This window comes from Neoarius graeffei, chromosome 9 (assembly GCF_027579695.1).
Source record: "Neoarius graeffei isolate fNeoGra1 chromosome 9, fNeoGra1.pri, whole genome shotgun sequence".
Taxonomy (NCBI): domain Eukaryota; kingdom Metazoa; phylum Chordata; class Actinopteri; order Siluriformes; family Ariidae; genus Neoarius; species Neoarius graeffei.
Genome location: NC_083577.1, coordinates 80,513,718 through 80,535,615, shown reverse-complemented (window position 1 = coordinate 80,535,615; position 21,898 = coordinate 80,513,718). Strand labels below are relative to the sequence as shown.

The following is a 21,898-nucleotide window of genomic DNA, read 5'->3' as shown; positions in this document are numbered from 1 at the left end:
TGTAATGTATTTGGACAGGGTATATTTTCTGACAATAAGACCTATGTTTTCTTTATTTAGGAAAACCTGAAATAAATATTCTTCTAAACTGAACGGACTTCAGAAATAAACACGAGTCTCAACTTGTCTTCTTTTTTCAGGCTGTGGTGCAGGATGGACTGTGCATCATGTGGGAGAAGGAGAAGAAGGAAAGGCCCATCAGAGCTCGATTCACTGTCGCCGCTTTAAGACACAGGGCGCCTTGAAACCGTCGAGTTCCATGTTTGTATCTTTGAAACTGAGCGCAGAGCTGAACTCCATGTTGAAACAAAGTTGTCATTAAGAAACGAAACTTGAAAGAAAAAAGTTATTTTGTTTTTTATTTATTTTTGTTTTGTTCCAGAGATAAAAGGAAGCCGCTCCAGGTCACGCTCTGTCCGCATGATGCATTTCCTGGAGTGCTGATCGGGCTGTGGGCGCGCAGTGTGGGGGGAATCTGCACCAGGAGTGTGTGTGTTCGCAAGTTGAGAAGTTTAGAAAGTGCACCAGTGCGGGATTTTGTGGAGCTTCATGGACGCGCCGCCATCCATCATCACGCAAGTGAGTCGGGATGAAGAGCCGAGCGCTCCTCTGCGGGACAAAGGTGAGGAAATGACAACAAGTCCGCAAACTGGGGACAACTTTTTCTGATCCATGTCTCGGGGCCACTCACATGGCCGGGCCGGAAAGGTGTGTGTGTGTGCGCGCACAGACATATAAATAGTATATGTTTACATCTAAACATAAACAGATTATACAAATAGATGTATGGAAATGTATACATTTAACAAGTTGTGTACTACACACACACACACACACACACACACACTCACTGCATATTCTGGATACCTGACCTTGACCTGGCCTGACCTTATTTGGCCATCACACCCATGTATGTGATGGGGGGTAAACCCATGGCCTACTGGTTAGAGAAGCAGCTTAAGGACCAAAAGGTTGCTGGTTTGATTCCCTGGACCAGCAAGAATAGCTGAAGTGCCCTTCAACAAGGTACCTAAAGCCAGTATCTCACTGGGCTGTGACAGCCTACAGCTAGTTGGAGACACAGTTGCGATAAAATATGCGAATTGGCGACAATTTTCACTTGGAATTGCACTGAATTGATATTCGCATATTTTTGTATGGGCGGCACGGTGGTGTAGTGGTTAGCGCTGTGGCCTCACAGCAAGAAGGTCCGGGTTCGAGCCCCGTGGCCGGCGAGGGCCTTTCTGTGTGGAGTTTGCATGTTCTCCCCGTGTCCGCGTGGGTTTCCTCCGGGTGCTCCGGTTTCCCCCACAGTCCAAAGACATGCAGGTTAGGTTAACTGGCGACTCTAAATTGACCGTAGGTGTGAATGTGAGTGTGAATGGTTGTCTGTGTCTATGTGTCAGCCCTGTGATGACCTGGCGACTTGTCCAGGGTGTACCCCGCCTTTCGCCCGTAGTCAGCTGGGATAGGCTCCAGCTTGCCTGCGACCCTGTAGAACAGGATAAATTGGCTAGAGATAATGAGATGAGATGAGATATTTTTGTGTCTTCAACTAGTCGCAGCCCGGCTTTCCCTTGGCAGGCAGGGAAGTAGAGGAAGTCTTACGGAAACTGACTTGAGAAGGGTTCGTGACGCATTTGCGTCCATTTTGAGAGAAATTTTGTCGCGCGGATTTTTTGAACATGTTCAAAATTTCAGCGACGAAGGAGCAACACTTTGCGACTCGTGCGAGGAAATTGAGAAGCCCTGCGAATGTTTCAAGACACTTTTGGAACTCTCTCGCAAATGATGTTCGCAAGCTGTCGCAGCTCAGTGAGATACTACCCTGACCCCTACCTGCTCCCTAGGCGTGTCGTACGTCGCTCTGGATATGTTCTAATCCTCCACTTTTCTGCGAAGTCTTTCCATTAAATTTCCACTAGGCACTTGATAGGAGGCCTGGTGGAGGCCATGGTGTTCCAGGTCGTCCCATTGGAGTTTGGTGAGGTTGAGGTCACGACTTCCTGCAGGACACTCGAGTTCTTCCATTTCACAAACTTGGAAGTTGAACATCGACATTCTAGACAGCTGTGCGCTTCCAGATTTGTTGCAGCAGTTTCGAGAAATGGGTGTGATGTGTGGCGTCAGGGGTCCGTAAACTTTTGGCCTAAATACTGTATAATACACGTTAATACCACTGACAGGTGAAGAAGTGAATAACATTGATTATCTCGTTACAGTGGTACCTGTCAAGGGGTGGATATATCAGGCAGCAAGCCAAGAGAACAGTCAGTTCTTGAAGTTGATGTGTTGGAAGCAGGAAAAATGGGCAAGCGTCAGGATCTGAGTGACTTTGACAAGTGCCAAATTGTGATGGTGAGATGACCGGGTCTGAGCATCTCCAAAATGGCGCATCTTGTGGGGTGTTCCTGGTATGCAGTGGTTAGTACCAAACAAAAGTGGTCCCAAGAAGGACAACTGATGAACCAGCGACAGGGTCATGGGTGTCGAAGGCTCATTGGTTCACATGGGGCACGAAGGCTTGCCCATATGGTCCAATCCTACAGAAGAGCTCCTGTAGCACAAACTGATGAAAAAGTTCCTGCTGGCTAAAACAAAGGTGTGAACTAACCCAGTCATCCAGCCATCACGATTTGGCCCTTGTCAAAATCACTTGGATCCTTACGCTTGCCCATTTTTCCTGCTTCCAGCACTTCAAGAACTGACTTGTCTTTCTTGCTGCCTGATTATATCCCACCCCTTGACAGGTGCCACTGTAGTGAGATAATCAATGTTATTCACTTCTTCACCTGTCAGTGGTATGAATGTTTCTTTGTCGGTACTTTTATTAGGTCGCACCTACTTTTCCGTCAACCTAAAGCCTATTGCCGAGCAGATATTATGTAACTGGTGAAATGTTCTTAACCCAGCACTGAGAATGTAGCGTCTTCGGGTCGGCACTTTCCATTGACGGCGAGTCGGTGGTATCTAATCCTCGACTTGCAAGTGACGTCAAAGCAAAATAGAAACCCGGATGTCGGCCATGTTGGAGGAGATACAAATGCGGGGTCAAGCGACATTCCATACAAAATGTAGTCACGCGTGCGCAACTCACTTTGTTTTTCCACTGCTTTAAGCGTTCTTTTAGTGGTGCCGTATCTTTGTGCTGATCACCATCACTAAGACGTTTCTGCAGAGCTGCTGCTCACTGGATGCGTTTTTCGTTGCTGTTTTTCACACCACTTTGACGTGGTTGTTGTGGATGAAAATCCCAAGAAGTCATTAGTTTCTGAAATGCTCAATCAAACCAACCCATTTGGCATCAACAACCGTACCTCAGTTGTTTTTCAATGTTCTGATGTTTGATGTGAAAATATACAAAGGTCTGACTTTACGTTCCCGATTATAAGCCAGCTGTTGAAATGGGATTTCTGATCAGGAGTGCTGATGGACTGAAGGATGCAGCTGTTGGATTTTGGTTACTGCTCTTGGTAGGTCTAGCACCGTTCGTTTGTCCTGTTTGAAGAAACTTGATTCAGGAAATGACCAGGTTTAGTACTATTTCACAACAGGGAAGGTACGGAACTGCACAGGTCCTCTGCGAGCCAAATTGATGCCTATTGGTCGACCATAGTGTACACAATGCAAACCGTAGATGCTAAAGAAGGCAACTGGACTTGCTTGAAATCCTTGAAGACGTTTCACCTCTCATCCGAAAGGTTTCTTCAGTTCTGTCTGACTTCCAGGTATTTATCCTCTCGTGGACCAAAAGCAACCTTAAGGAGCGTCATTTGAGGCCACGTGGGTCGTCGACCCTCTCAGCCATCCTGTAGGGTCACCAGAGGCCGGGTGTGAACGGTGTTAGCAGCCTAGAGGGTCGTTAGGGTGATCTGTAGGTCATTGGCTCTCTCTGCCATCCTGTCAGTCATTGAAGTCAGCTGAGTCTTGGTGTGGATGTGTACTCAGTTTTCTGGGAAGTGTGCCAAGGACTGCATTGTAGGTGGTGCCTCAACAATCCATGTGACCTCAACGACTCTCCTTAGGGTTGCTTTTGGTCCACTAGAGATTAAATACCTGGAAGTCAGACAGAACTCAAGAAGCCTTTCGGATGAGAGGTGAAACATCTTCAGGGATTTCAAGCAAGTCCAGTTGCCTTCTTTAGCACCTATAGTTTACGAAGACCTGGATGACTGAGAACCTTCACAGACAGTGTAAACAATGCAGCATGTTTGTTTATTATTGGTTGACTTTTTGGAGAGGTTGGGATCTGATCTAAAGCATGAAGCGTAGGATTTACAGGACCTTCTTTATGATGTGGTGTTTGGTTAATTAACAGCTTAGCGGGAAATATATCGGTGAGCAATAAAGCACAGCGGAACTTACTGTTATGGGAAAATATTCATGACGGTTATGAGATGCGGCCTGACAATTACCACTTCAAGCGTTTACTACATCATATATGAACTTGCCTCTTTGCTTATTACCACTTTAAAGGTGATTTTTTTTTTTTTTTTTCAGGGATATTATTCTATCCACATTCACTGGATATGAGCAATCGCACGCTCTGATTGGCTACTCTACTACTAGGATATCAGCTCATACAGGCTTTGGTCTAAACCGGGGAACAGGGGCGCTGTGCCCTCTTACTCTCGGAGTGCGCCCCCTTACCGAAATGCCTATTGAACCCCAAGTCACACTTAGGCCATGCACTTATATGCTACTGCACAACATGCGATCTTTCTCAAAACGATCTTTTCTCCGTGAAAACATCCCAGCAACACCACGTGACAATGTGTCTGATCATCAAATACGTTATAATTACTCCAAAAATATTCCAGTCATAGTAGATACACCGCCAGACGGTGCAAAAACAATCCGAATTGGCGTTTTCCAGACTGAGGCGCCATGTTGTTTAGTTGTCGCGGCTGCTCTCACGAGATTTGACATGGGTTACATACAAGGTCAGCTGACTTGTAGAGCGAGATTTCTCGAGACTGAATGACCTTTCACCCACCGGCGCAGGAGCTTTTGACAGAAGTAGTTCGCGAGTTGTTTTTGTTGACACTTGGGTGGGGTTTACATTAGACCGTATCAGCGGATCATCAGATTAACGTTTTTAAAACGATTCGCGTGCACACAGCAACGCCAATGCACGGATACGCTCGGCTCCGCAGGCATCCTGCGCTCCAAATCACTCCGCCCTGAACAGCGAGTGCCCTCTGGAGGGTGCGCACTCCGGCCCTGTGCAGCTCACAGAGCGCGCGAGTGAAGTGCACGAGCAGTAATTCGGGACTGAGCCGCTGTGTGTGTGATCTCAGTGCATGTCGGGCATGCGCGTCACTTACCACTTGCAAGTGGAAGGATGGCAAGCCTAAAGACAATCATAACTACACAATGGGCAGTATTTGCATCAGTATTTGCAGTATTTTCATACTTTTATACTCTTTAATGAAAGGTGATACAAGGCGGAAGTCCGCGCCGTTTTTCAGCAGTCGCGTCACATGACCAACGCCAGCGAATCAGGAAGGTGGATGTCACAGTGACGTTGTCCAATGATGACGCCAGCTAGAGCTCAGCACAGCGTATCCGCGTATCCTCAATGTTTACACAGCACCGGACCAGACACGATCTGGATTGAATACGTGGACCCTGGCGGATTCCGGTTTCCCAGCGTTTCCAGGCGTTTTAATGTAAAAGGACAGTGCATCTGCGAAGAAAACGAGACAGATACGGTCTAATGTAAACTTGGCCTTGGGCATTTAAAGATGTCATCCCGCGGCACGAAACGGAAGAAAGCCAAAGACTGTCCAGGGCAAAAGAAGATTACTTCTTTCTTTTTCAATGTTGACAGACAATTTGTTACAATTTCCCTCTCAGATAGCCTCAGAATGTCCCATTGTAGCCTCAATTTTTCAAAGGCTTCACATGGCGGGGGGGGAGGACGGACAACTGGCACCATTCCCCCCCCCCCCCCCCCCCCCCCGCTTCGCTCCCTCGCCATGGTGAGCGTCCTCATACTAAATTTTTCTAGAAAAAACCCCTGTCATATACCTACCGTGAGAAGAGAAAAGCACAATGGCGGAGTGTTTTACTGAACCAACCGAGGACGAAATAAAAACTCTGGTCGAAAACAAAACCCAAAAAAAGGCAACAAAATATGGAATGAAAATACTTCATGGTAAGAATGTATCTTTTTTTTTTTTTCAAGAATAATAATTATTATCTCACTTCACTAATTGCTGCTGTCATTTTGCTGGTTTGTTTACATTCTTCATCTTTAAGTGTTAAGATTAGGGTTTTTTTTTGTTTGTTTGTTTGTTTTTTTCTTTCAGACTGGTCCAAAAGCTCGAAGAAGTTTCAAAATTACTGAACAGAACTGAAACGTCCAAGGAAGAATAAAATAAATGTCGAAAGCTATTCTATACCTCGGCACGACAGCAAGACGGCGCTTTTCTACAAGAAAAACAACACTAAAGTCAATTCGTGCAGCCATCGAGAGGTTTTTAAGAAGTCCGTCTAAGCAGAAATGATTTTGTCGGACGTTTTGCATAAAGGTTTTATTTATTGAGTTTGCAAAAAAAATAAAAATGCTCCGTTTCTCAAAATCCAGTGAACCTGGACAGAATAAAACAGTTATTCCACTCAATCTCGTCGTACATGGCTTATAGCCGACTCAGTGCTACGCGCCTCGTCAGCTATCAGCTCATGATGTCCGAGTCGATTTTGTGGAGTAACTTAAATATACAGCAAACCGGTCATTACTACGAAGCAAAGCAGAAGGATTTTGAATCACCCTGAAGGGGTGTATGTTGCGCAATAACAACTGGCTCACTGTACGTTGTCCTGCTCGTTACACAACTGCTTATGAAAGAAATCAATAATTTGAGCTATGATAATGATTTAAAAGTGATTTTTTTTTAAATCGTTTTTGGTAATGGCTTGGTCCATAACGACGGTCTGTTCTACAGAACTAACTGGCCATAAAATGCCATAATCGACCAATCAGAATTGAGTATTCATCAAAGCTGTGTAATAATTTCAGGAACATGCTGATAATGGAAGTGTTTTACTGTATTGCTCTTATTCCTCTTAACAATAAGATTTTATTGAAGAATGATGCCTCATAATTTTATCCCTTCATAAAAAGTTACATTTGATGGACTGTAATGGCCATGAAACAAGTTTATTATGTGAAAAACAGCTAAATGTTCCCACACCAGCCCTGTTTTTTCCTCTGTTGAGTCTAGTGAAGTTGTTCTTCTTCTTTTGCTCCCGTTACGGGTCGCCACAGCGGATCATCACGATCTGCATACATTTTTTACACCGGATTCCCTTCCTGACACGACGCAACCCTTCCCAATCTATCCATATTACTTAAAGCCTCGGTCACAACCGGCCGTACGTGCTCCTACGGCCGGTCTACGTGCAAAAAACGCAAGAAACGCACGGAGGGCGCGCGTGTGACGTGCTGATTTTCGAGCCGCAGAGGTTCTTTGTCATGTCAAACAAACTCTACGGGCGCTTACGTTTTTTTCAGGTTGCAAGACAAACTTGTGGCCAACGTGCGTCTTTCTCCACGAACAAAAAAAACGCAGCGATTTGGGGAAACGATAAAAATCGCACGGCCAAAAAATTGTACGTCCGGTTGTGACCTAGGCTTAACCTGCATGTCTTTGGACTGTGGGGGAAACCGGAGCACCCGGAGGAAACCCACGCGGACACGGGGAGAACATGCAAACTCCGCACAGAAAGGCCCTCGCCGGCTGTGAGGTTCGAACCCAGAGCCTTCTTGCTGTGAGGCGACCGTGCTAACTGTGCCGCCCCTCTCTATTGAAGTTAATAAGATTTAAAAAAAAATCATCATAATAAAGAACAGCTTGTCATATTACTGAGAAACCGCAAAGCTCTCTGTCGCAAGACTTTCCTGTGTCAGAAAACGTAATGCCATAGTACAGGGTGTCTTCAAAATATTTGACATTTCACAATCTAATAACTTTGCCAATTCTCATTCTACTGACCTTGAATTTTCACAGCACGTGTGGAAACGGGTCAAAATTTTCATGTTTTTTGTTTATCTTTTTCGGTATAGAAATGCCATTTACTGGAAAAGAAAAGGCATTTTCACTACGTTCACACTGCAAGGCTTAATGCTCAATTCCGATTTTTTTGTGAAATCCGATTTGTGAGGTCGTTCACATTAACAAATATATGCGACTTGTATGTGATCCTCAGTATGAACGAAAAGCGACCTAAAAGTGTTCCGCATGCGCATTGCAGGATACGACGACGTCACACGCAGTGAGCATGGCCAGTGTTTACGGAAGTAAAACCGCCCGGTTGCGGTATGACCCATCCAATCTAGCTTGAATAGCTGCATCCCCCCAAATGGAAATCAGCTCCCTAACCTCTGCGTCCTTCCATTGAGAAGATTCAGAACCTTCACAGCCCGAAGCATCCCTCGCATTGATGTCATTATGCGCCATGTTGTTGTAACTTTTTTTTGAGAGACCCGCCGCCTACTTCAGCGCAGAATAGTGACGTTTGTGGCTTGTTGATGACGTGTAAGTCGGATGAATGCGACCTGGCGGTTCAGACTGAAGTCGCATATGAAAAGAGCGGATAGGAATCGGAATTAGGACCACATATCCAAACGGCCTGGGTCGGATTTGAAAAAATCGGATCTGTGTCGTTCATATTGTCAATAAAAGATCGGATACAGGTCACATATGGGCGAAAAGATCGGATTTGAGTCACTTCAGCCTGCAGTGTGAACGTAGCCTTTGTGTGTTAGAGTACGCTTGAACACAGTCGAACAAGACTCTACAGCGTGTATTTATGAGAGAATTCTGTAAAAATGCACCAACTGCAATGCAGATTTGGACACGGGACAAAATGTTCAAAGAGGAAGGCTGTCTGCGCAGGGCAAAAGGATCTGGACGACCACCAGCATCGGAAGAGACGGCCGAGCGAGCGGGTTCGCGAATATTGAAAATTTGTGAAATCGTTCATGGAAGCCACATACCTTTTGAGTTTCTCATTAAAATTTTAAGGAATAAATCTTACATTGCTCAACGTTAAAGATCAGTGTAATTCTCTGCAATTTTTTTTTACCTTGCACAATACCAGAAAAATTCAGTTGAAATCAAGCCATTTGAGGTGAATTGGTCCGCCTCTGAAAAAACTTGGCATTTGGATTTCCCGGCAAACACTGATTTTCGTGACATCGCGTGCGGGACGCCTCCTTCTGAATCCTATGTCAGCGCTGGTTTGTTTATGAGAAAACGACCTGGTGGTTTTCTGCAAATTTCTTCAACGTTATCGCGTAATTATTAAAATGGTTAACGGATGTATCGTAGGAGTAGCCTGGGAAATCCCATGCTGCTTTGCACAATCGTTCCGATCTGAAAAGACAGCATGGAAACTATGGTCTAAAGGCTCGCCTGAGTTAGGGAGCCAATCAGAGAGTGGGGAGGGGTGGAAAGACGGTGACGCGTACTACTCGACAAACGGAAGCTTGGAGTTTATTTGGGACTGTTTACGGATCACATTTAACATGACGGCGAGCGATACGAACCAAACTTTCGATCAAGCTTTAGACACCATTATGAATAGTTTAGAGTGAAAGTTTGTTTTAAAAAAAGAACAGCGTTTGGCGTTTCAGTCTTTCTTCGCCTCTTCATCTTCTTCATCGCTCTAACTACGTCACCGGGTACAACTGCCATGATTGGCCATGGGCTACGTATACGCCAAATGATAGACATTCGCGACGTCCAATAAACGGCCGTTGACAATCGTAAACCACACCTCCCCTACGAGAAATTCAATAGGCGGATTCCAGACCATATTTCACTTGTGATATGGTCTGGTGTTAACCAGACTATCGTAGGAGGGTGTAGCAACACCAATCTTGATGGGATTAGTACTCATCGTTTTCCAAAAGACCGGACAATGAGAGAGAAATGGGAGCGCTTGGTCTACACAGGCTGTGCACTGAAACCGTGCAAAGCTCGCGCAGCCTGCTGGCGCTTCCGCAGGTGACGTCACGAATCTGGCTCCAGACTCCCTTGGGATTTTTCCAGACGTGTTTTATTTTATTTTTTTCTGCTGTAGACAGATGGCCTTGTGCAAAATTACCCTTCTGGATGAGTGTGTAAAGGGACATACTTTCATATAAAAAAAAAAAAGAAATTGGTCCAGAATATGCACTTTAAGCCTGTTCAGTTTCATTTGCCTAGACTATGTAGTTTCTGGGATACTTACATCTCAATAATATAAAATTTTTTGAAACACCCTGTATTATCAATAAACCTTCTGACTAATCCAAATCGAAAATTCAACAGTGCCGTGGTATAAAATCATGGAGTTACTCCAGGAAATTGAGTCGTACATGAAATCGTGTAGCTCTGAGTCAGCTATAATCCATGTATGACGAAATTGAGCGGAATAACTGTTTTATTCTATTGACATTCACTGGATTTTGAGAAAAGGAGTATTTTAAATTTTTTTTTTTTTTGAAAATTCGATAAATTAAGAAAAAAAAAACTTGTCTGTCAAAATCATTTCCGCTTCGGCGGAGTTCTTAAAAACCTATCGATGGCTGGACGAATTGACTTTTTTTTTTTTTGTAGAAAGTGCCGTCTTGCTCTCGTGCCGAGGTACAGAACAGCTTTAGACACAACAGATCGACAAATTTTAATGCTTAAAGATCTCATCTCATTATCTCTAGCCGCTTTATCCTGTTCTACAGGGTTGCAGGCAAGCTGGAGCCTATCCCAGCTGACTACAGACGAAAGGCGGGGTACACCCTGGACAAGTCACCAGGTCATCACAGGGCTGACACATAGACACAGACAACCATTCACACTCACATTCACACCTACGGTCAATTTAGAGTCACCAGTTAACCTAACCTGCATGTCTTTGGACTGTGGGGGAAACCGGAGCACCCGGAGGAAACCCACGCAGACACGGGGAGAACATGCAAACTCTGCACAGAAAGGCCCTCGCCGGCCACGGGGCTCGAACCCAGGACCTTCTTGCTGTGAGGCGACAGTGCTAACCACTACACCACCGTGCTGCCCGATGATGATGATGATAATAATAATAATAATAAATCTTGAAATAATAAAAAAAAAATACGTTCTTACCACAAAATACTTTCATTCCAAAACCCATTTGTTGCTTTTTGTATTTTCTGAGGTTTTGTTTTCAAGTAGAGTTTTTATTTCATCCTCGGTTGATTCAGCAACACGCGCCGCCATTTTATTTTTCTCTACTCACAGTAGGTACAGTATATGAGCTGATATCCTAGTAGTAGAGTAGTCAATCGGCGCACGCGATTGCTCATATCTAGTGAATGTAGATAGAATAAGTTGATATAACTCCTCCTCCTAGCTAAGTGTGACTGAAAGGTTGAGGTGTTTGTCTTATATTGCACCCTTTTTTTTTTTTTTTAAATTTTGTTTCAGACCAAACCCATATTCAGTGTGCGAGTAGAATGAGCAGTGTGGTCCAGAAGTGTTACTTCCTGTATTGTTTTGAGTATATTCTTGGCTTGACTTGATACTTTCTCACATTTTAAAGTCTCCTCAGTGTTATTCGATGCAAAAGGTCCTGTCCTGCTCGACCAGGACTGGAGGAAGGATCATGAGCCGTGCCAGCGTGGACTAAATCTGTGCTGCTGTTTAGTCGTTTACTGCAGGTCAAAGGCTGGACATGTCACTTTCTGCAGCTCGATGGCTAAAATGGCAGGATGTCCCACGTGGTGGGGTAAAAAAAAAAAAAAAAAGGTTTCCTTGCATGTGCTTGATTGCATTGTCCGTGGTGTTGTGTAAATGTGAGGTTCTTCTTATCGGCTCTGTGCTCAAGGCTAGTATCTGCGAAGTAAACAGTGTGCTGGAATGCTTTAAAGTGCCCTAAACATCCTCGAGTAAATGGTTAACTCTTTCCTACTGTCCGGTTATGTTTTGACAAGGCTTGCAGGCTACAAATATTTCACGTTGTCTTCAAAAATGGCATTTTATCTAAAAAAAAAACCCAACACTTTAAATCTTCATACCGGTCGTGCGTGCATGCATGTTTAGGTTTGACGCTTGTTGTTTTTTTTTTTGGATTATGGATTGCTTTTGCAGTCTTTATGTACTTTATTACGTAATGCTCATTGGCAGACATTAACCTTTGCTACTTGGCAGCAGCGTTCGCCTCGTAGCTCTAACGTGTCCCTGAATAAGCTAACCAGAAACACACAAGCGGAATGGATTGCTTGCTTGATGGATAATTTTTATTCTTGGGGAAGTTGTATACTTGTAGTTATTTTTCACCTTGAGGGCATTTTAATGAATAAAACCAACACAATTCGAGCGTCGAAATAATAGAACTACGTAATCGCAGTGTAGATATTTTACTACGTTTACATGTGTTAATTTGGCAAAAGCTTTCCTGTGCAGTCAAGGGTGAAGCCTTGGGCTCAAAATCCCAGCAATGGCTCTTGGGCAAGTCCTGAGATTTGACCCTCTGTTCACTACGACACTTCAGCTCGTCATGTCCCGGCTACAGTGTTTCCTCGAATGTTTTGTCTGTAACACGAACAGAGAACAATAACAGTATCATAATACGGGGTGTTCGAGAAGGCAGGAACCAGTGGGAGTTAAATTACATCCCTCATTTTTGTATTTATTATTTATTTACTTCTTTATTTACACTTGGTTTGGTATTGGACGAAAGGGGAGAGTTAAAGGAACAGTCCACCGTACTTCCATAATGAAATGTGCTCTTATCTGAATTGAGACGAGCTGCTCCGTACCTCTCCGAGCTTTGCGCGACCTCCCAGTCAGTCAGACGCAGTCAGACGTGCTGTCACTCCTGTTAGCAATGTAGCTAGGCTCAGTATGGCCAATGGTATTTTTTGGGGCTGTAGTTAGATGCGACCAAACTCTTCCGCGTTTTTCCTGTTTACATAGGTTTATATGAGCAGTGATATGAAACAAGTTCAGTTACACAAATTGAAACGTAGTGATTTTCTATGCTATGGAAAGTCCGCATTATAATGACAGGCGTACTAACACCTTCTGCGCGCTTCGACAGTGCATTGATATCTGAGCTCCGTATCAATGCGCTGCCGAAGCACGCAGAAGGTGTTAGTACGCCTGTCATTATAGTGCGGACTTTCCATAGCATAGAAAATCGCTACGTTTCAATTTGTGTAACTGAACTTGTTTCATATCACTGGTCATATAAACCTATGTAAACAGGAAAAACGCGGAAGAGTTTGGTCGCATCTAACTACAGCCCCAAAAAATACCATTGGCCATACTGAGCCTAGCTACATTGCTAACAGGAGTGACAGCGCGTCTGACTGACTGGGAGGTCGCGCAAAGCTCGGAGAGGTACGGAGCAGCTCGTCTCAATTCAGATAAGAGCACATTTCATTATGGAAGTACGGTGGACTGTTCCTTTAAGGCCAATTTACGCTGACAAGCCAGTCCTCGCAGATGGCGTCGCAGATAGCGTCTGCTTAGCCCCCCCACCTTCGCAGACGCTCTGCGCGCACCTCCCAAAAATTGTGACCACCGCAGAAGCCTCGCAGACAAGAGGGCTCTGATTGGTCCACTCTACATCCGCTGTACACGCACTTCCGCTTCCCTACTTTCCCGGTTTGTTTTGTTTTCACGACCGCCATTTTTAAAAACACGAGCGAAGATGGAGCAGCACGAAGAGCGGTTGATTGAGGAAGTGAGGAAGTACGTACATCTATACGACTCCAGTTCTAGTCATTATAAGTAACCGGAGGATAAACACTCCACTAACCACACCCACCAACTACTCCTAGCGATTTCGCGACTTCGCGCCCCCTTGCGTCGTGGCGGTGAATAACATCGCGCACGCCTATTACTCCCCGCTCAACGATAAATTACAACTGTCTGCGAAAAGCTATATGCGAAAGCCTTGCCGCAAGAGCATGCAGAGGCCCTTAGTGCTGTGTGGTACACGCGTTGGTTTCTGACTTTTCGATATGTTGTCTATTATATGATTATAGGGGTGTTCACACGGCAACTTTTACTCCGGTGTAGCACCGGGGCTGCCCCGGTAGAGCGTTCACACAGTACAAAGTTATAGCGGTGTCGCCCCTGAAAGCTGCTTAAACCGGTGCAAATCTAACCCTGCTCGGGAGGTGGTTTTAAGAAATGTACTCCGGAGTAAATGCTAGTTTGCGGGGCAGCACCGATATAAAATTGGACGTCTGAACGCTACAGGGGTAGACTCGCTACGCGGGAGGAGAGTTGATTACATACGGGCATTGTGTAATTTGCATCCTGGTATTTTGCGCTTCCAAAATGGCGAATATCAACAACAACAGAACTGCGTGTCTTCCAGTGTTGCCAGATTGGGCGGTTTTAAGTGCATTTTGGCGGATTTGAACATATTTTGGGCTGGAAAACGTCAGCAGTATCTGGCAACACTGGTGTCTTCATCCACGTTGTTTTCCCGGCGCTTGGTGATGCCATGACAACCGGGAAAAGGAAGTACATTTTCACGCATGCGCATATTTAATTTCCGCATTATTACTGTCGTATAGCACGGTTGCAAAAACTGCCGTGTGAACGCAAGTGGGGCTGCACCGGTGCTAACACGCTTCTCTCTAGTGAGCAGGTTTATGACGTGTGAACACTCCACAAAATTTACACCGGTGTAAGATATATCGCAACAAAATACATCGGTGCAGCATCGATGCAAATATGTGCCGTGTGAACACCCCTTCTGTAATACTCTGCTCTCAGATATTACAGGCATGTCGTTAGTGTTTCCTATAACGATTGTAAACTCTGATTAGAAGAAACGGATGAGATTTGTCGAAGCATTTATTTTTGAAGATGTAAACAGGATCTTTTAACAGAATTGAGGCGTGTAGTCTGTTGTCGAAATGGCTTCAAGTATTGCAATATGATATTTCTGGACTGTCAGCCATCCTTATCTCCTTAAAGATGTCGAGTGTGTATGGCTCAGATCTTAAAGGGTTTCTGAAACACTACGAATACTACTACTACTAATAATAATCATAATCTCATCTCATTATCTGTAGCCGCTTCATCCTGTTCTACAGGGTTGCGGGCAAGCTGGAGCCTATCCCAGCTGACTACGGGCGAAAGGCGGGGTACACCCTGGACAAGTCGCCAGGTCATCACAGGGCTGACACATAGACACAGACAACCATTCACACTCACACCTACGGTAAGTTTAGAGTCACCAGTTATCCTAACCTGCATGTCTTTGGACTGTGGGGGAAACCGGAGCACCCGGAGGAAACCCACGCGGACACGGGGAGAACATGCAAACTCCGCACAGAAAGGCCCTCACCGGCCACGGGGCTCGAACCCGGACCTTCTTGCTGTGAGGCGACAGTGCTAACCACTACACCACCGTGCCGCCTGTAGTAGTCCAAGCATTAAAATGTATAATATTGATTGTTCTGAACCGTGTCCGTCTTATTGTCTGAAAAGTAACTGGTCCTGTCAGTAACTCACTGGTCCCTGTCCCGACACATGAATGGTCATTTTCATGTTTGTTTTATTTTATTATTATTTTTTTATACTAAGAAAATGATGTAAAAAAAAAAGCTAACTTTGCCTTTTTGCAGCGTCATATTCGTGTTGTTTTTTTGTTTGTCCAGAGAGCTTGAGCGCTTTTTAGATGATGTGAATCCAAATCTCTCGAGACATGCAAAAATTTTCACAAAAAAAAGGTAGTATCATCAGCATAACAGAAGACAGAGCAGACGATTTCCTGAAAATCAGAATGACAATGATAACGACACTGAATCATAGATTAAAATTTAGATTGAAAATAATAAGGCTCTACAATCTCATCTCATCTCATTATCTCTAGCCGCTTTATCCTTCTACAGGGTCACAGGCAAGCTGGAGCCTATCCCAGCTGACTACGGGCGAAAGGCGGGGTACACCCTGGACAAGTTGCCAGGTCATCACAGGGCTGACACATAGACACAGACAACCATTCACACTCACATTCACACCTACGGTCAATTTAGAGTCACCAGTTAACCTAACCTGCATGTCTTTGGACTGTGGGGGAAACCGGAGCACCCGGAGGAAACCCACGCGGACACGGGGAGAACATGCAAACTCCACACAGAAAGGCCCTCGCCGGCCACAGGGCTCGAACCCAGGACCTTCTTGCTGTGAGGCGACAGCGCTAACCACTACACCACCGTGCCGCCGCTCTACAATCCGACGGGAAAAAAAAAAATCAATGCGCCGAATGAAAATATGTGATCAAGGACCCGTCCAGTAATGACAACGAATCAAAAGACCACAATTCAATAAGAAGACAACTTTTGCTCTGTTTCTGTTTGATTTATTAATTATTTGAAACAATCGGGGACACAAGCCGATCAGTCGGATTGTTTCCCGGTCTGTGCTTGCGACTGAATAAGGTCGCGGATCGAGTGTACGGCACCAAACTCGTTCGCTGGTTCTGAATGAGTCTCTCGCTGGCTGTATAGAGTTCCTCATGTTCTCCTTGTGTCTCTGTGGGTTTCCCCTGAGTTCTGCAGTTTCAGACACATTCCAGGAGATGGACTGGCTACGTTAAATTGCTATTAGATCTCAGTTGAGTGTGTGTTTTGAATATACAGTATGTGTGCATGGTGCCCTGCAATGGACTTCCATCTTCCCACTCCAAACCCGATGTTCCAGGATCGACTCCAACAAGCAGCTGATTGGACAAGAAAATATATGGCTTTTAAAACAAAATATTTAAAAATTTCTTCTTTCCATGTTAAAAAAAAAAAGTTTTTAGTGAATATTAAATTTCATATATTGCAATGAAGATGTACACACTGCCACAACAATTCAACACTACAGAAACCGATGTTGTTCATGGTTCCTACAGCAAGCAGAAGGAAGAAACGACTGATGGACAAGAACGACAGAAATGGATAAGGACTGATGAGGGAATGCTCGGAATTCAAACGATGGTTTTGTGGTTGCTCCGTGTGGTCAGATTCCTCGGACAGAGTAACGATGGCGATGAAATAAAAGTTTAGCTGAATACACAGCTCTGTTAGTAAACAAATATTATAACTATTATATATTGTTAAAGGGGCAACGTGTTAGAATTTATACAAATTTTAGTTCAAAACATTGAAAAATGAACTAAAATTATCAACAGAATGTGAAGAAATAGCAGTTTCGGCATTGTCAAAGATGTTATTGTATCGTGTTTGCAAAGAGCTCGAGTGAAGTTAGCATGCTAACCAGCTAGCCCCGAGACAGGACAGACTGTCCGTCTTGTAATGCCACTTTCTACCTCAAGGGGCGATAGTGAGTCACTGTAGCATCCAGTCTGCTCTGTGTTCAACATGAGAGGAGAATAAGAATGCCCGAGACGTTACTTCCAGTTACGTGTCTGTTAGTTTCTAAGCTACACTACCGTTCAAAAGTTTGGGGTCACTTTGAAATGTCCTTATTTTTGAAAGAAAAGCACTGTTCTTTTCAATGAAGATCACTTTAAACTAATCAGAAATCCACTCTATACATTGCTAATGTGGTAAATGACTATTCTAGCTGCAAAGGTCTGGTTTTTGGTGCAATATCTCCATAGGTGTATAGAGGCCCATTTCCAGCAACTATCACTCCAGTGTTCTAATGGTACAATGTAGGGGTGGGCGGTATGGCCAAAAATGTATATCACGGTATAATTTGAGCCACTGACGGTATACGGTATACATCACGGTATTGTAGTTTTGTATATAAATTACAGATTACTTGTGTTACCGTGTCTTGCGATCACTGTCGCCCGGCATATCTTGCAGATAACATTTTCTTGTTTAATATCCGTCACTTTAAATCCAAACCATGTCCAGATTACTGATGTTGCGCCGACTTTTTTCACGAGCTCTTCCTCTGCTGCCATCTCTTCACTACTCGCCGCCATCGTTGTTGTTGTTCTTCTTCTTCGAAGCAGCCAGGCGGGCGTTCAAACTATGCATTACTGCCAACTAGAGGAGGCAATGAGCTATCGCGGTACACGCTATGAGACAAACTCTCTACCGTTGGTCAAAAAATACCGCATACGGTATCATACCGTGCAAACCGCCCACCCCTAGTACAATGTGTTTGCTCATTGCCTCAGAAGGCTAATGGATGATTAGAAAACCCTTGTACAATCATGTTAGCACAGCTGAAAACAGTTGAGCTCTTTAGAGAAGCTATAAAACTGACCTTCCTTTGAGCAGATTGAGTTTCTGGAGCATCACATTTGTGGGGTCGATTAAATGCTCAAAATGGCCAGAAAAATGTCTTGACTATATTTTTTATTCATTTTACAACTTATGGTGGTAAATAAAAGTGTGACTTTTCATGGAAAACACACAATTATCTGGGTGACCCCAAACTTTTGAACGGTAGTGTGTATATTTACACACTGTGGAAAAGTAAAGAAAAGAATCGTGGCAAAAGAAACACCTGGAATCCAGGCACTGAAATTTTTTGTCAGTATATTGTATTTTTCGAAGAATGAAAAGAGAAAAGGGATGCTATGAGAAGAATCTGAATAGTAACGCCAAATAACACGCACTGAACACTGTTTTGTTTTTGGACTGAGTGCGTACACTTTGCATTAGTTTAAATTTACAAATCCTGAGAAGGTCATTAACAATTTTTATTCCCTGCTGGCTGAAAGGCCCGAAGGGGGATGATGTCGTGGCGATGTCCGTCCATCCCGGGAAGTGTGTTCACCTTCGAAATCAATCCTCTCACAATTTTTGGAGGAATTTCACGAAACTTGGCAGGATTCTTTGTTATATGTCGCTAATACATGTAAAAGTTTTCAAATCTGATGTGAATCTTCCATTTGGTTTGGCCGATGGAAACAGATTGATAAACGAGGTCCATATGAATGAGTCAGTGGAAATATGAGCCTCCGAGAAATAAGGCACCAAGGAATAATATTGTAATTTTGTTAAATTGGGTCACATTTTACCAGAGTTGCAGCCCTTGATTAACAAAATTATAATTTGACAATTTCATGCGTGTTTTTTCCTTCTGAAATCAACTCCTCTCACAATTTTTGGAGGAATTTCACCAAACTTGGCAGAAGGCATTGTTATGTATCGGTAGTACGCATGTTGTAATTTTGTTCAATTCGGTTGCATTTTACCAGAGTTACGGCCCTTGATTAACAACCTTGTACTTTGACAATTTCATGAAGGTGCGCTCGCCTTCTGACATCAACTCCTCTCAGAATTTTTGGACGAATTTCTCGAAGTTTGGCAAAAGGCCTTGTTATGACGGTAATACGCATATTGCGATTTAATTTCGCTTGTGAAAATTTTCCCAGAGTTTTGACCCTTGATTAAATAACTTGTACTTTGACAATTTCACGAGGGTGTACGTTCTTCTGAAATCAACTCCTCTCATAATTTGTGGAGGAATTTCACCAAACTTGGCAAAACACTTTGTTATATGACAGTTTTACGCATATTGAAATTTCGTTTAATTTGGGCACATTTTCCCAGAGTTATGCCCTTGATTATTAACGAACTTGTACTTTGGCAATTTCATCAAAGTGTGCTTGCTTTCTGAAATCAACTTCCCTCACAATTTTTATCCCCCGCTGGCCGAAAGGCCCGAAGGAGAATTATGTCATGGCGATGTCCCTCCGTCCCGGGAAGGGTACTCCCCTTCTGAAATGAACTTCTCTCACAGTTTTTGGAGGAATTTCACAAAACTCGACAGGATTCTTTGTTCTCTTTCGGTAATACACGTATTGTAATTTCATTAAATTCAGTCACGTTTTACCAGAGTTATGGCACAGTTGCCAGCGGGGGATATTATGCTCTCTGAGCACTCTTGTTTATCTAGCTAGCTAGCTAGCTTATTTTATTTATTTATTTTCAACTGATTACTGTGAAGTTGGACTCTAGGATCCCAGTAGTGGGTCAACAAAAAATAGCTTTACACTACATTCAGATTGTGATAATTGGCTCCCTGGCCATTGGGCGATGAGCTGTTGCCATGTGGCGTCCATGTGTCTGTCTGTCCAGAATTCACAAAATCGCTGCTCCTCCCTGAGTTTTCAATGGATTTTGATTCTGGTTGTTGTGTTTGGAAGATCTAATTGTTCTCATGAAGAACGACTTGGCGAATTATAAACGAGTCTGTTTTTTCATGGTACGGCCGTGTGAGCTACTGCGTCGCTGATGCTCTGGTTTTTATAGTAGCGGTGTGGTGTACTGTGCACGTGCGCACACATCACACACAGATCAGCCATAACATTATGACCACAGACAAGTGAAGTGATTAACATTGATTATCTCATTACACTGGCACCTGCCTATATATATTTATTTATTGACAGGTGCCAGTAAAAACATCATGCTTAGCATCAATGACCATGTTTATACTTGACATTTTATTCATTTGGTAGATCGTCTTAGAGAAACGGAGATTGTGCAGTCAGTATGTGATGAAATGCACATTGACGAGGCAGCAAGCCAAAAGAACAGTCAGTTCTCAAAGTTGATGTGTTGGAAGCAGGAAAATAGGCGAGCGTAAGCATCTGAATGACTTTGACAAGCGCCAAATTGTGATGGCGAGATGACGGAGTCCGAACATCTCCAAAGTGGCACATCTTGTGGGGTGTTCCTGCTATGCAGTGGTTAGTACCTACAAAAAGTGATCCAAGGAAGGAAAAGCGGTGAAGCAGCGACAGGGTCATGGGTGTCAAAGGCTCATTCATTGATTGGTTCACATGGGACGTATGGTCCAATCCCACAGAAGAGCCCCTGGAGCACAAACTGCTGAAAAAAGTTACTGCTGGCTAAAACAGAAAGGTGAAGTGTAGTATTTTAAATGTATTTGTCTGCGATACCCATCACTACGCCGGAAGCAAAAAGCCACATCTTATGTTTGATCCCTGCACTTCATCACATACTGATTGCGCAATCTCCGTTCCTCTAAGACGTTCTGCCAAATGAATAAACGTCGAGTATAAACATGGTCATTTATGCTAAGCACGATGTTTTCACTGGCAGAAACGGTTGTAGTCTGTCGTTCGGCCTTTGATATAAAAAGCCAGCTTAATGCACCCTTACTAAAAATGTGCGGTAAAACACGAAAGCGTTTCGGAGCGGTCACGCTCAGTGGAGCGAAAGTGCAGTGTGTTCTGGTGATTGATAGTGTTGCGTTTTAAGAGCAGTAACCTGCGAGAGCAGTCTCATGCTGGTTCAACTCCATTGTGGGGAGAACAGGATGGCTGACAAACCTCTCAGCTTGTTTTTGTGACCGCTCTGCTTTTTTTTTCTCCCTTGCTAGCACTTGTTTTTCCTGCTAACACACTCGTTTTTTTTTTTTTCCTGTGGAAATGACTCTGAAGTCCTTATTTTTCTGACAGGATTGAGGAAGGCCTCAAGCAAAAAATGTGTGCTTTTGCATTTCCTAATTTTTTGATGTAAAAATATGAAAGTGTTTATACAGAGTATGTGAACCCTACAGCAAGAAAAAGAGAACAGAATTGGCCGTGATGTCTGTCTTCCTTTTTAAAAAAAAAATCCTGTTGAAACTGATACCACTGTCCTTTCATCACTAATTTCTGTTATTTCTTTAGGTGTGTTGATATGAATGTGTGGGTGTGGTTTTTTTGTTTTTTTTTTGTCCTCCCCCAAATATTTTTCGCCTCCGTAAAAATGTCGGCGGCCACGTGACTCTGCCGCTGTGTCAGTATCTAACAGGAAACAGCACGTTTATTAGACCTGTACATACCCACTGGCACAGTTCGCTATGCTTTCTGTTTGTGGAATGAATGTTGCAGAACAAGGCGAGTGTCAATGAGTCGAAATAAGAGACAGTACGTGCATGCATGGCAGATTTACGCAGAAAGTAGTTTTGTTTTGGTTCGT

At 43.8% G+C, this 21,898-nt stretch overlaps 1 protein-coding gene across 1 annotated transcript in view; it reads left to right on the top strand.

Annotated features, from left to right (window-relative positions):
• The first annotated feature begins 277 nt into the window (after positions 1-277).
• The window catches only part of ctdsp1 (CTD (carboxy-terminal domain, RNA polymerase II, polypeptide A) small phosphatase 1), a 133,591-nt gene continuing 111,970 nt past the window's right edge, over positions 278-21,898 (top strand). The window contains exon 1 of the mRNA XM_060930356.1: positions 278-622. Within this exon, the coding sequence (XP_060786339.1) occupies positions 550-622 (73 nt within the window). The 5' untranslated portion in view covers positions 278-549. The remainder of the gene's footprint in view (positions 623-21,898) is intronic.